Source organism: Canis lupus, chromosome 14, assembly GCF_048164855.1.
Source record: "Canis lupus baileyi chromosome 14, mCanLup2.hap1, whole genome shotgun sequence".
Lineage (NCBI taxonomy): Eukaryota > Metazoa > Chordata > Mammalia > Carnivora > Canidae > Canis > Canis lupus.
Window position 1 is genome coordinate 49,582,507 of NC_132851.1, and position 14,944 is coordinate 49,597,450.

The following is a 14,944-nucleotide window of genomic DNA, read 5'->3' on the forward strand; positions in this document are numbered from 1 at the left end:
TCAGCTATTAGAAATGACAAATACCCACCATTTGCTTCAACGTGGATGGAACTGGAGGGTATTATGCTGAGTGAAGTAAGTCAGTCGGAGAAGGACAAACATTATATGTTCTCATTCATTTGGGGAATATAAATAATAGTGAAAGGGAAAATAAGGGAAGGGAGAAGAAATGGGTGGGAAATATCAGAAAGGGAGACAGAACGTAAAGACTGCTAACTCTGGGAAACGAACTAGGGGTGGTAGAAGGGGAGGAGGGCGGGGGGTGGGAGTGAATGGGTGACGGGCACTGGGTGTTATTCTGTATGTTAGTAAATTGAACACCAATAAAAAAAAATAAAAAATAAAAAAAAATAAAACCAAATATTCAAAGCAACATATGAGAAAAAGTAATAAAAGAGAAAAATGGTTACAACTTCCTAAAAAAAAAAAAAATTTTTTTATTTGTTTGCTTGTTTTACTTTAGAAGAGCATCTGAAGACAACAAAAAGATACATCAGGAGGAAAGAGTGATCTGCCCTTAGGTTATGGATTAGGATCTCATCTCTCTAGAAGCGTAGGCAGATAGTTTTAAAAAAGCATTATTGCTTAGATCTACAAGAATATGGTGGCCATGGGAAGGCCTAGAGAGGAAGAAGCCCTTGTGGACGGGTCTTGGATGGAGATCACAAACCTGCTGAGCATTAGCCTGTAGCAGATTTCCCAAATGTTCCACCAACTCGGAAAACGTGGGTCTCTGATTGGGTTCCCCATGCCAGCAGTCAAGCATGGTCTGGTACCTAGAGAAGCAAAACACTAATGTCATTAACTGCCTCCTCCTTCCTCAGCTGATGCTGAAAATAGGCACTTGAGTGAGTAAACATTTATGAGAAGTTCACCACGAGCCCAGATGCTAAATAGTAATACAACGCCATATAAAACACCGGGCCCTATACTTTGGAGCATCAAGTATGTAGAGAAAATGTTAGAAATCAACACCTAATAAAAACTATCTGCTTGGTATAGATAAAGTGCTGTTGTTTCAAGAAGAGATGATTCTCTGCTTGAGATTATCAAGGAAGACTTCCAGGGAGTCGTAGCACACAGACCGGGCCATAAAAGAGGTCTGTATCATGAAACATCTTCTGGGCAGGGAGAACTTTTATGAGCAAAGAAAGGATAGAAAGATATTTTTAAAGCCTTACATTTCTGGTGTGGTATAATCAGGGGCCCTCATTCTGGTGCCTTCTTTCAATCGCCTACAAAATTCTTCATCAATCTTTACTCCAGGATACGGAGAAGCACCTAGAATCAAACAGGAATGGGACATTATCTGATTTGATTCTTTCATCTTGGAAACTCTCATTCTTGAACATGATCATTAAAAAAAAAAAAAAATCCAAAGCTTCCAAGTAACTTTCACCACAGAAAGGTGGAACACGGGAGAGGAAAAGGCGCACTGGGTCCACTGACTTATGTCACTCTGTTTGGAGTATGGATGGAGGGACAAAACCAAGTGACTTACCTAAGGAAAATATTTCCCAGAGCAAGACACCAAAAGACCACACATCACTCTGAATTGTGTACACTCTGTCAAAAATCGTCTCTGGAGCCATCCATTTCAAAGGGAGGCGAGCCTAAGAGGGTACAAGACAAGGAATCAGAACCCAACTTAGCACGCCTCTGAAGAAGAAACTTCCTTTTGTTCTCAATGTAGGTCCTGAAGCTTGCAAAGAGGAATTTGGATTCTGCAACTTAACAGGGTTCATCTTAGAAACTTACGTCTCCTTTTCTGACATAATCTGGGTCTTTATAAATATCCCGGGCCAAGCCAAAGTCACAGATCTTAACCACGTTCTTCTCCGACAAGAGGATGTTTCGTGCCGCCAGGTCCCTGTGGATACACTGCAAAAAAGAATCATGTGTGCGTTCGGGCCCTCGGCATAGCTGATGATTTCTGCATCTGTTGTGACCTCAGGCTTTAAAAAAGCCCATCAGAAAAACCAACTGATTAACATGTGCTGGGCTAATATCTTTCATCAACACTTCAAGAAAAAAATTTTTTAAAAAATCTGACTTTTGTTGAGACACACATCTGCTTATTCCATAAAAAGGCCCCAGACTTGGGAGTTAAATGATTAAGTTAGAGTATGGTGATGGAGTCATAAATAGACTTCTCTTAGACACAATTAGGAACGTGTTTCTGGTCACATCCACACATCCCTTTTGCCTGGCACCATATATGGTTAAAACCTGCTATTCAGGGAGGCCCCAGAATGGTGGTTATTTCTAATGAACGCACAGAAACCAGGAACAAGGGGTGCTTTTGGGTTTGGTGCCCTTTGTTGGTTTCCCAGTTCCATATGGGACCGAAACTGACCAGCTCTGAGAAACCATCCCCCGCGGTGCTCATCCTGTTTTCAAAGTGTTGGGTTATCCTAAGGGTCTATGACAGAGATTTCTCGCTGGCCCAGTTGGTTGTCTAATGCACTACAAAGGAGAACCGAATTCCCCTGGCTTTCTCTCCACTCTTTTCTGGTCCTCAGTTTCTCTCTTCTTGGTATCTTCCATCCTCATCCAACTTCCTACCTACTGAGCAGCTTTAGCTCCACCTGGTAGAACTGTAAGGGCATAAGAGTCTCCGGGAGCACGTATAAATGAACGAAAGGCTCAGAGAATTCTGAAACCAGGCAGGAGTGACCAGAGGAGGCATTGCTGACCACCCCACCCCTTGCCTCTGTGTAGCACCTCCCTTTGAAAGAGGCATATTCAAAAGCACACTGTCAAGCATGACTGAGCAACACAGGAGATTCCAAAACCAGACATCCCCCCTACCTTTCTGCCGGCCAAAGGGCTTCTTGGGTTAGCCCAACAACCGGGTGCTATTCAAGAAACCAGGTGGTAGATACGAGGGAAATTAACGGGTCCCCACCCCATTCCCTTTGCAGTCAAGAGACACCCTGACTAAACAGCAGGCTCTGGCCTCTAAAAAATAATAATAAAATAAAACCAGACTCTCCAAGAAGGGCCAAGGGCCTTTCCCCATGGGAAAATCCCATAAGACCACCCCTCTCTCGTTTCCCCTTGGGATAAAGAGCTCCCCGGCAGAAACATCTGAGATCCTGAAGCTCTGAAAGCTGTGCTTTAAGCTTCCCAAAAGAAATGGGTTAGCGATTTCAACTCTAATTTAGGAAAACAAAAACGTTAAGTCTTTCTGCCCTCCCCACCCGCCCCCCAAGAGGGTACTGCAAATGCGTTTTGCTGACGGATCATCTTTCCTGAAACTTAATTTGAATTTTTCTTGTTTAATATAAAACCATCCACTCTACCCTTCCCAGAGGGGTGACTTCACACCGACCCCGCTCCCTCCGCGGTGTTTACAGCCTCTGGAATATTTGTAACTTGTCACGTCCCCACCTCAGTCTTTGTTTGGCCTACTTTTCTAATTTTAGCTTTTATAATCGCTCTCATCTGAAGCCCGTCCTTCCTGATTTCTAATTATACCACTAACAAATACTTTTTGATGGATGGTGATGAATGTAAAATAAATTAAAAATAGACTCTCTCACGCCAAGATATCTGCAAGGCTCAGTGCCTCACCTCGTCCAGGTCACTGCTCGGATATCACATTCTTATCAAGCCTTCCTCCTCCATTCTCCTTAAAATTGGTGTACGCAACCACAGAAGCATATGCACACACAAACATGCCACTCCTGTATACTCTCTAACCCTTTCCTGCTTATTTTTCCCCACAGTGCTTATTGCCATCCGACCTAGTATGTCTCTGACTTGTTTATATTGTGCACCCCCTGCTCCACCCAATAGGATGTACATCCCAGGAAGGTGGAGAGTTTTGCTCATTTGTTCGCACAGGGTCCTTCGTGCTTAGGAGACTGCAAGCACTTAGTAGATGTTTGATAAGTATGATCGTGTAAATTAATTTCATGAAATCCTTACACCTCCTTAAATGAGCAGAAATGGGGCCTCTCCAACAGAACCCTTCGAATAGTCCCAGCAGTAGAGACCAGTCTCTTACAGTCCCAAACAAACACCAGTAGCTGGCCCTGGACACCTCACTTCCAGATCTGGGATCTGAAGAGCTACTTGGGTTCCCCTGGATCCGTCTTACCTTCCGTGATGCCAAAAACTCCATGCCCTTGGCCACCTGGAAGCTGTAACAGATGAGATGCTCCAAGGTCAGGAAGTTCTTGTACAGATCTTCGGAGACTGTCAGGACATTGTAGGAGGACAGAGATCAGTATTGCCACCAGAAAGTATTTGTTTCTAAGTTAGAGTAATCTTCGTTGTAGCACTTGGGAGTGAAACTTCTGGAAACAGAAGCAGGGAGAAAATGCCCGTGTCCTCTGTAAATTTGCTGAATCCCGGTATGATTAGCTTTCATCATACCCCTTAGGAAAAAATGTTGGTTTTTTTCCATCTTAGTCAAATTGAACCAACAAATCCAGGAGGCAAAAAGGGAGGTAAATTTGGCAGACACGGCAGGGAGTGAAAGAGGACTTTTTCTAGTTTGCTGTTTTAAACTGTTGTTTTTTTTCATGTACCCAGAGGGATAAACAATAGTTTCATATCAAGAACTCTAAAAATAAAACAACAATATTCAGGGTCATTGAATCTTTTCTCTCCAGGCTTTGTCCTGGGACAAAGGCCAAAGGTCAAATTATAATCTACAACAGATAACTAAAAATACCAGAAATATGTTTTACTTCTCTCACTTTCGAGCTAAGAAAGTACTGTAAACACCTTAAAACAGGCCTACGAGGATGCTTTTTTTTTTTCCCCTTCAAGGATATGAATGAGAGGTGACAGGAACATAGAGAGAAAGATGGTTTTACGTAAATCAGTGGTATTTATTTCCGTGCAACTGGTACAAATAAACACTAAGACATTAATGGGTGTTTCAACATGATCTCTTAACTTTGCTCCGATAAGATAAGAGATGGCCTCTCTCCTGGAGACAAATACCAGAGTAAATGAAAACGTGCTTGTAATAATAGCCTTGTAAATATTAGAAAGACGGAGAACCATTTTCTCAATGATTTTTTTTTTTTTTAATGCTCAGGGCTAGAGGGCTCTCAGTGAACAATTTATAAAACTCTTTCATTTTCCAAATGAAGAAATGGAGGACAAATTCCAGGCCAACACCCTTTCTACTCCACCTGAGTACCCCAATCTTTTGGGTTTCCAATGCACTGGCCACCATTTTGTGAGAGAGAAGGATGGGACGGAGAGGGACCCACTGAGGGCGGGCCCAGTTACATGAGGTCTGGATGGCCTCTCCCCACTCCTCTAGACCAAGCTCCAGCCTCGCACGCCCTGCTTGGCTTCTGAGAGAAAGAAGCCAGATTTAAGTTCTATCTGTAGCCTCATGTCTTGGGAAAGGGAAGCAGGTTTCTTTCACTATTTCATGACTGGATTCTCCCAAGCTCATGCCTCAAGAGGAGCCAGATGTCAGGAAGCCCCATCTCTATATCCATGGAGCTGTCTCTGCTCCTTCTGAGGGAAGCAGATAGATAGTGTATCCTGGAGCTGGAAGGGGTCCTGGAAGTTAGGCTGTGAATGCAGCTCTACTCACAGAGAGCACTAAAATATCACTGGAAGCATAACTGGATAAAGGAAAATATGCTTACCAAGACTCCTCTGAGGAAGTGTGGTTGCAGGAAAGGCTTGATAAGCCCGTTGGAATAGGGTAGAAATAGCAGGTGACCTCTTACACTGCCTCGAAGAGGTCAGGTGACTTAGATAGTGTGGGGCTGAACTGCTTAGGGCAATAGGGAGGCCATTCAACCACCAGAGAGCCTCCTTCGTCCTTCAGGAACAATGCTGTTCCCAATAGTTCCAAAGCATTGGAACTGACCCAATAGTTCCAAAGCATTGATTTGATTGTTGCCAACTGCTTAGACCTCCTGGATTACCTCAGGCTCACCCCGAACTTGGCCCCACAACCTAGGCAGTTGCTTATTCAGGGCTTCCACACTTTGCTTTTGGGAAGACTGAATGGAGGCAGTCTAGAAATTCTGGTCTCTTCCAAATATTAGGGAGTATTGAACTTTTCCCATGACAAAATTCCTCGTAACACCCTATGACCTTGTCTTTTCTACAAAAGTGTGGAGAAAGTAGCAGCAGGTACCTTCCTCTTCCTCCACATCACTGAGGGATTTTTCTTCAACAAACCCAGAACTGGCCGAACTCTGACTACTGGTGATGCTGTCCAAGCGGCGCTTTGGATCCATAGTGATTTCCCCAACGTATTCTTTCCCCTGACGGAATCGGGCCCCTTTGGTCTATAAAGAAGCAAATGCACACACCCCTTGAATACAGAAAAAATCTCTAGAAAACAATTATATCTCTTCAAAGCAGACCAGAAGGACATCAATTTTAGGAATATGGAATCTTTGGGCCGAAATCTGGGGCATAATACAAACGAACCCCATGAGAAGATCTGTTCCCCAGAAGGTAAAAGAAGGGAAATTATAATAACCCAAAGAAAATTACTGTAATCACAGCATTTTAACAAAGAAAGATTAACCTGTACCATTTTGGTTTTGGGGGGGGGGTTTTGGTTGGTTTTTCTAATAATTTAAATTCAATTTGTCAACATATAGTATAACACCTAGTGCTCATCCCATCAAGTGCCTTCCTTAGTGCTCATCATCTAGTTACCCCATCTCCCCACCCACCACCCCTTCCGCAACCCTTTGTTTGTACCACTTTGTGTTTTCCTTCATTTTACAATGTGGCCAGAGCTGAGTTAAGAGATGACATACCTTGTAGGGGACAAATTCATTTCTCTTGCTCCTTAAGTAAGTTGACAGGTTTCCAAACTTGCAAAATTCCACAATCACCATGAGTGGCCCTGCAGACAGCACCGCATGTCAAGAAAGGAAAATGTTTTCACTCACATATCTCATCAAGTGTTTAATACATTGAAGGACACTACAACCTTTCACTGGGGACAGGATCATCGAAATCAGCTGGTCACAGCGCCCTTATAGTGTAGCTTTTCTCTTACCAAAAGGCAATTCCACAACAAGATTAACCAAAATTTCAGAAGAAAGTCCACCCACTTGCTTTTCCACACAATCGCCTAAGATGATCCCATTTTGCGGGGTGGGGGGAACTGCTCTTAAGGTCTTTGCTTCCAAGTTTTTTGAGTTTATTTTTCTCATCTGAACACCTGTTATACAACTAGCAAACTGTACTATAGCACAATGGCATTTTTTAATTCACAGAAAGTTCTAGAACAATTTATAGTGCCCGTTAAATCTCCATGAAATAGATTTATATCTAGGAATCTGGCACAGGATTCTAAGTTAAGGAAATTAGGGCCACGGGAGTTGAATGGTTTCCCTGAAATACCAGCAGAAAAATATAATTCAAAATCACCAGGCAACCAGAACCATCCACAGACACTCACCTCCCGGCTTGGTACAGGCACCCAGGAGATTGACCACATTGAGATGGTGGCCAATATGAATGAGGATCTTGAGTTCAGACATGAGGGCTCGGTGTTCACTGTGTGTTGCTCCTTCTACAAATATATGGCAGAGAGGGAAATCATAAATGTGGGCATGAGCTCAGGAGGATTGGTGCTCCCACTGCATGCATGTGTACAAATTACCCTCCAGGGATTATACAACCATAATCCAATTTACAGACGAGGTGCCTTGAAAGTCAAGTATAAATTATATTTTCCAATTTTAATTCAAATTCTTACTTTAAATGCACCCAGAATGTTTGATATTTAAAGGAATCCATTGTGAAGACTTTTGCAAAGCAGAGAATACATCTGCAAATGGAATCATGCCCAGAGTTTCTTCTCTTACAAAATTGGATTTTCATCTATCAGGTTGACTATGCTGCTCGGGGCCTGATTATTTCAGTGCTTCCTGGTAAGGAAGCAACACCATGTATTAAATATCCTTATGTGTTAGGGGCGATGCTGAAGTTCCCGCCAATTAGTGCCAAGCAGGAAACCTACCAAGGGCCAGCTGGCAAGGCCAGTTGGCACATGAGGCTGATGAGGCTAAAACTGCAAGTGTGATCCTGTACAGACCGGTGCACTTCCCTCTACTTCACACACACCGTCCACACCTCGGACCCTGATGAGCCACCTCAAAACTGCATACCCCCATAGCGACAAGAGAGAAGAGGCAAAAGGAGAGGTGGGTTTGAAATGCACAGGACCTACTGGCCAAGGGTCAGTGGCACTGCCTCTGTCAATGAGACAACATCACAAATGGAACCAAGAGCTTTAGATGCGTCTCCTCCCCAAATTAAGATGACAAGATCCAAAAATAAAAAAATAAAGAATTAAAAAAAAGATGACAAGATCAGAATCCCATTACTATTTGGATTAACAATTGTTTATAAAGCTTATAATTTTTTCAAAGATGTTATTTATTCATGAGACACACACAAAGAGAGGCAGAGACACAGCAGAGGGAGAAGCAGGCTCCCTGCGGGGAGCCTGATGCAGGACTCAATTCCAGTACCCCGGGATCACACCCAAGCCCAAGGCAGACGCTCAACCACTGAGCCACCCAGGTGTCCCTACAAAGCTTATAATTTTTAAAATGTCACCGTGGCCCTTCTTTCCTAGTGCAACCATTATCTTTTATAGGAGAAAAATCTTTCACATATTCCAATTCTAGGAAACATGCTGTTTTTACACTCTTACTATTTTTACTTATTATATTACATTTCTTTCCATGTCTCTACATGTTCTATAATTATCTCACCAATGCACCATAATATATTAAGAAACAATTTTTACATAACCAAGGTATTTTTCCCCCTATAGTCAGGCCACTAAGTACAGTTGTATAAGCTACGCCCTACCTGAGGGTTCCCGGGCAAAGTGGGGAAGTGGGTGAAGCTGAAGCCCATCCTCAACTTTGCTTGCCAGGCCATGCACCCTGGCACAAGGCTATAAAAGAGGAACCTTTTCCCAATTCGTACAAAGGTATCACCAAAGCTGTCTGCACGCTTGGCTAGTGGGCTCATCTAACCACAGAGCTGCGGATACAAGCGTTTCATCATGTTTACAAACCAGATGAAGCAGATAGAGGAATACGTCACCATGTAATTTTGCTTTTACCTTTTAACATTTTGACGGCCACTGTCTTGCAAGTTGCTGTCTTGTCGATTCCAAAGGCATCTGCTTCAATCACTTGGCCAAAGGCCCCACGGCCAAGAGGCTTACCTACAGTCAACAAGGACAGCAAACAAAACGGACTTGGACTATTACAGCACCAAAGTGACATGCAGAAATTCCGACTAGATGGGGTCACCATACATCCCAGTTTAATTTGGGGACTCCAGCTCAACTCCCTTGTCTTGGCTTCATTATTTAATACCTCCCCCTTCATTCTCCAAATGTCCTGTTTTGGGTAATTGTACAAGGACCCTACTTCTAAGTGACTAAAAGGATGATTATTCAAATTCAAGGGATGGAATGAATATTCTGAACCTGAATCTAACATGTGAATAGACTGGATTCGTCTTCATCCTAAAGGAGGAAAAGATGCCCGAGCAAACCCAACATCACATTAATACCACTTGAAAACACACCTAGTTTTAGCCGGTCCCTGGGGAACTCCCATTTGCTGGCATCATAAGGCAGGCGTTCACAGTGCTCATCCAAGGGGAGTTCATCTGGATCCATGACGATGGACAAGTAGCCTGTCTTCAGTTCCCCTCCATTGGCCTGGAAAGCATTATTCCTTCCAGTCACATACGCTCTGTTGTCTGGCTGTTGTTTTTTGTGTGCTTATTATTGTTGTTTATAGAAGCCCCATGCCTGATGTCTCATTTTCAAATAAAACTCATGGAGTTTGAGAGTAGGTCCTATTATAATCCTACATCCAGTGTTCTCTCAACCCCCAAATGAGCTCAAAATGAAGTACTTAAATCTTAATTACACTAGACAGTCCAAGCCCTTTTCTCCTCTAGTGGCTTCTATCAATTAAAGCCCAGTGGTCCAGCCAAAAGAAAGTGGGAAAGAATGTTATTGTATTGAAATAAAATTGTGCCCATTGAGCCAATAACAATGGGAAGAAACAACTCAAAGAGCCCCAGTCAGCTTTCATTAATCATGAAAACCAACGTACATGGGATGGAAGGGAAATGATTTTGTTACCCGCTTAACGGTCCGTAGAACGATGACAAGTAATAACCAGAAGAACATGGCAATCACTGCCGTGCCTACTAGAATAATGACTTCCAAGTTCGTCTTCTCCTGGGCACCTGGAAAGATGCAACTGAATGAGCATCAACAGTTGAAAACTCATACCTTTTGATAGACAAGGACAAAGTTCAACACTAAAGCAAGATCTCAAGTTTACCAACTTGGAAAAAATCCTAGACAAGAAGTGTCACAAGCCTCTAACTTGGAGAGAGTCTATAATATTCTTAATGGATAATTTAAAGTTTGCAAAACATTGCCCATGAAAATTTCCAACGATAAGATTCTTAAGGGTAGAAATTAAGGATATCAAGGATAGGAATGTTGATGTCTTACAAGAAAAACATGAGGTATTTGGAGGAAGAGCAGTCTTGGAAGGAAAGCAAACATCACATTCTATAGGGGAAAAAAAGCATTTTTTCTAATTCACAGGAAGTTCTTGAATAATTTATAGTGAGTGGCCTCTTTCTAAGGAAAATAAATGTCAGGTTTTGCACAGTCTGTTTTCATCTGTACAGAGTTTGAGAAAGGATTATATAAGAAAACAAGTGGTCAGAGAGTGATTGGTTACCATGAAGCTGCCTTGGGCCACTTGAACAGCTTATTTGATTCACACCTCACTCAGCCAGTGGGAGGCCCTAGGTGCTCATTACTTTAAATACGTCATCCCACATAATCTTCTCAACAATTCTCAGTTTTTAGATGGAGAAACAAGCTCAGAGAGGTTAAGCTCCCTCATTAAGGGCACACAGCATGTTGAGGGAAGGTCAAGAGTTAAACAAAGTCCGTCCAGCAGCAGTTACCCATCACACTACCCCGCCCTTGTGTGGCAGGAACCTGAGTAAGGAAAAGAAGAGAAAGCCGAGATGAGGGCATCCCGAATGGCCTGGAGATAAACTGAGTTTAAACCATCCATGAAAGGTAAAGTAGAGGTCGGCAAGGAAAGCTGCAGATGCTCAGGGCTCCAGAGGACAGCTCTGAGTGGGAGAAATTAAATGCCGGAGGAGGCTTTCAACTAGGAGTGATTAGCAAAGAAGTGATAAGGAAGCAATTATCACCTAAGGCCTCCCACTGGCTGAGTGCGGTGTGAATCAAATAAGCTGTTCAAGTGGCCCAAGGCAGCTTCAAAAGGGCTGAAGGACAAGGAATTAACTAGTTAGCCACGTAAGGGTTAACAATGGAGAGACAAGTACCAACTATGGCTTGGAAGTCGATTCTGTTTCTCTGGTGGTCCTACTGAAATCATTTTCTTTTTATAGACAGAGATTTAAAAGTCCATTATGCATAGTATAAAGTTCAAAGATTAAATTGTCTGTATGAGTTAGTGTGTTAATAATATCCCCATACTAACATTTGGGAACATACCAGAACAATTAAATATCTACCTCTCTCTTTCTTAGTATTCTTTTTGGGATGCTAAGTAAATATAAGCTCTGTGCCAATGTTCCCACTTCAGTCATGGATAACTGCAAACAGCCAGTGGAAACGAGGCAGAGCACAGGAGACCCCTGGAAGTCCCCGTTAGGACTGGCCCTAAACAGGAAGCACTCTGGAAGTGACAAAAGCACCATGTCACTTGAAATTGCTGTTAATTTCACACACTTGAAATCTTTTTTGCAAGTGCAATTCACAAAATGGTAATAAGCCTACAAATTGGAAAACAAGTCATCGAGATGTAACCCAATTTGACAGATGAAGGCAACTAAAATCTTGACTTTTAGAGACACGTTAGGAAGAGTTCATAAAAATTCATCAGTTATTCCTTCTGTCACCATCCTTCTTTCTTTCCCTTGCTTACCATTCCTTCACCCAGGTAATACAGTTTCATTCCCCACCTCCATGGATTATTTTTTTTAAATAGGAGTACACTCCCAAAGAGAAATATTCCGTCACAAATTACCTTTCCCATTTGGGAAAAATGCCAGATTTCACATCACTCCTGCATACACATAGGAATTTCCTTTCACATTTAGACACCCTAAAACTTCCTTTTCGGGGACGCAATGGTTTATTGTCCACAAATAAATTTTAATTGTCTGTAGTCCAAATGAAAACAGTGCACCCTTGTGATTATCTGGATACCATTGAGTTTTGATGATTAAGCACTAATCCTAATGTTTTTCCAAGTATATATAGAGGTAACACTTCCACAACAAGTTAATCGAGCCATTCAAATGCAGAAAAAAATAAGGGAAAGGACAATAACCCAGCTGCCCGGCTAAGAATTTTTCCAAAGCGAGAATAGCAAGGATAGGAAATATGATGCAAGCAGAATGAAAATACCATTGGTTATGTTTTCTGGTTAAAATAATACATACTTAGATTAGAAAATTTACAAAGTACAAGGAATATCAAAAATCACCTATGATCCTCCCACCCAAAGTGTCTGAGTATATATACAAGCTAACTTTTTAAAACCACCTGATGTGTCCATGCATTTCCACTGACCTTCTACTATGAAAAATGCCTCCACTTTTGCACACCCAAGAACACTGCATGCCTGGCAGGTGTAGAGGCCTTCATCCTCCTTCCTCACCCTACGGATGGTGAGGTTCCGGTTCCCATCTTTCAGTATAATGCCTAAGAGAAAAGAAAAACAATTGTTTTTATTTGTAATGTAACCTGGTGGCGTTTTTCAGGACAAAATTTAAAAACATAAATGGTGGTCTTTCCTTGGACTAGTATCTAATTCCAAAGATACTAGTGATACAGGATACATTGCTGACTCCTCACCACCCCCCCGCCCATTTCCATAGAATTCAACAAGGTTCTGAATACTTTAATTCTGAATCTATGAAATGAGCCAGACCATGGGCACTAATATTGCTTTTTTTTTTTTTTCTACCTAGAACAAATCAAGAAATAAAGTAGGATTTAGATCATGTCTCCGGGAGAGTTCTGCAACCAATGAGAGATAGACATATTCTATTCACCTGAGTCTTCCACAAGTGTCTCGTTATCTTTAAACCAGGTAATCTGTGGAGGGGGATTCCCAGATGTGGTGCATGAAACTTCAATGGTTTCACCAATACTTGTAGTCTGATTCTCCAGGTTTCCGGTGATCATGGGCGCCACGCGCTCTATGCAGACACACACACACACAAAAATCACACAACATTCAGTTATAACTTTTGAAATGGTTTTAGCATCAGTTAACTGATAAATAGTTTAAACTTAGTAAACAGTAAGCCACTGATTTCCTAAGCTGCAAATACACAGAGGTTGATGACAATACCATTGGTCACCAGGTAAAGTCAAATGAAACAGGTCAGGACAGTTGAGATAAGTCACTGCTCCTCTATGAACATTCCTATTAGTGACTCTAGTTGATTGTCACATCACAAAATGAAGGTTGTCACCTTTATGGGTTTTTCCTAATTAGACACGGCTTCCCCCAAGGGGAAACTTTCCCTCCCACGAAAGTTCCAGCTAGTGACACCCTTGAAGTTTGCCATGTTTCTCTTGGAAAGTGCGAAACTTCAATGTAATTCAACAAAGAATACCTTATATTTATTTGGCTTTTTTTTTTTTTTTTTTTTTTTTTTACAAAACTCAGTTATACTATCTCTGTTGCTCACTTTCAACCCTGGAATGGACAAGAATATTAACCTTATTTCACAGAGGAAAGAACTGCAGTTCATGGGGCAGGGGGGGTGGGTAAATGATTCATCCAAGTCCTTATAACTAAGTAAGCATTTGACCTAATAATAGAAACTGGTGAGACTGAAAGCCTAGTCCAGTGCCATTCCCACTAAAACACAAAAGAGCAACACAGAAATCCCTAAAGAAAGTCAAAGATCTCAAGAAAATTAAGCCCACGAGTATTTCTTTCAATGTATAGCAAAACTTTCAAAATATAGAAATATTTTGTCCACAGCAATCAAATGGAATCTTGCTGAAAGAATCCACTTCAATATTTAGCAAAACGAGATTACCTCATTGGTGAACTACATTAGGGCTTAACAAATATCCTGGGCTCTGGTCTGTTTCTAAGAATAATTTTAGGAAAACAACTTAGGAGCTCTTAGAAAAGCAAAGCAGCTCATTGTGAGCACAAATTTCCTGGGCATGGCCCCTTCACATCTCTCTCTGAATTCTTCCACTAATTTGAAACCAGACAGTCACCAAGGTGAACAGAAAACACATGGCCATGTATGTGATATGATATGAAGGGCCCTGGCAATGACTTCACCCTAAAATATTCCTTCTTTTGACACCTAAGTCTTAACACCAGCAAATACTATCCTAGGGTCTGTCTGAAGATACCTCTTAAACTTGCCAAGGCCTCTGAAGAAGATATTATTCCTCTAAAACTTTGGTATAGATTCATTCACCTGGGCAGTTTGTTGCCCTTCTTAAGAGTAAAATCAGAGAACACATGCATCCCAGAAACTGGGAAGGGACACTCATGAGGGGAGAAAATGGAGAGAGTGGACACAAAGAGAACTTTCCAGATCTGTCTCATTTCCCCAGAGACAGAGGCATGGCTGCACAGCTCCTGTGCAGGACACGGGTTTAGATGAGGTGTGGAGAGTGGCTCCCTGGGGCATTTTACAAAGCTATCAGCTCATTAAAATGATCATCCCATTGATCCCTACGTTGGACTACATGGGATGACCCAGAGGTGCAAGCAGTGAGTGCAGCACCCCTCCCACGGGCTCTCCCAGGTCCTAAATAACTCTTCATGCAGCAGATGCCTTCCTGAGCACCTACTATGTGCCACTATGTTCTGTGATGCGAGCTACAGCAAGGAGGAAGAGAAAA

General features: G+C 42.1%; 1 protein-coding gene across 1 annotated transcript in view; it reads right to left on the reverse strand.

Moving 5' to 3' along the window:
• KDR (kinase insert domain receptor) overlaps positions 1–14,944 on the reverse strand; it is a 43,743-nt gene that overhangs the window by 9,959 nt on the left and 18,840 nt on the right. The window contains exons 14-26 of the mRNA XM_072775088.1: positions 13,114–13,260; positions 12,629–12,760; positions 10,136–10,242; positions 9,568–9,703; positions 9,095–9,199; positions 7,412–7,525; positions 6,762–6,850; positions 6,125–6,278; positions 4,106–4,203; positions 1,759–1,881; positions 1,502–1,613; positions 1,182–1,281; positions 671–776 (exon numbers count right to left, since the gene is read on the reverse strand). Of these exons, the coding sequence (XP_072631189.1) occupies positions 671–776; positions 1,182–1,281; positions 1,502–1,613; positions 1,759–1,881; positions 4,106–4,203; positions 6,125–6,278; positions 6,762–6,850; positions 7,412–7,525; positions 9,095–9,199; positions 9,568–9,703; positions 10,136–10,242; positions 12,629–12,760; positions 13,114–13,260 (1,523 nt within the window). The remainder of the gene's footprint in view (positions 1–670; positions 777–1,181; positions 1,282–1,501; positions 1,614–1,758; positions 1,882–4,105; positions 4,204–6,124; positions 6,279–6,761; positions 6,851–7,411; positions 7,526–9,094; positions 9,200–9,567; positions 9,704–10,135; positions 10,243–12,628; positions 12,761–13,113; positions 13,261–14,944) is intronic.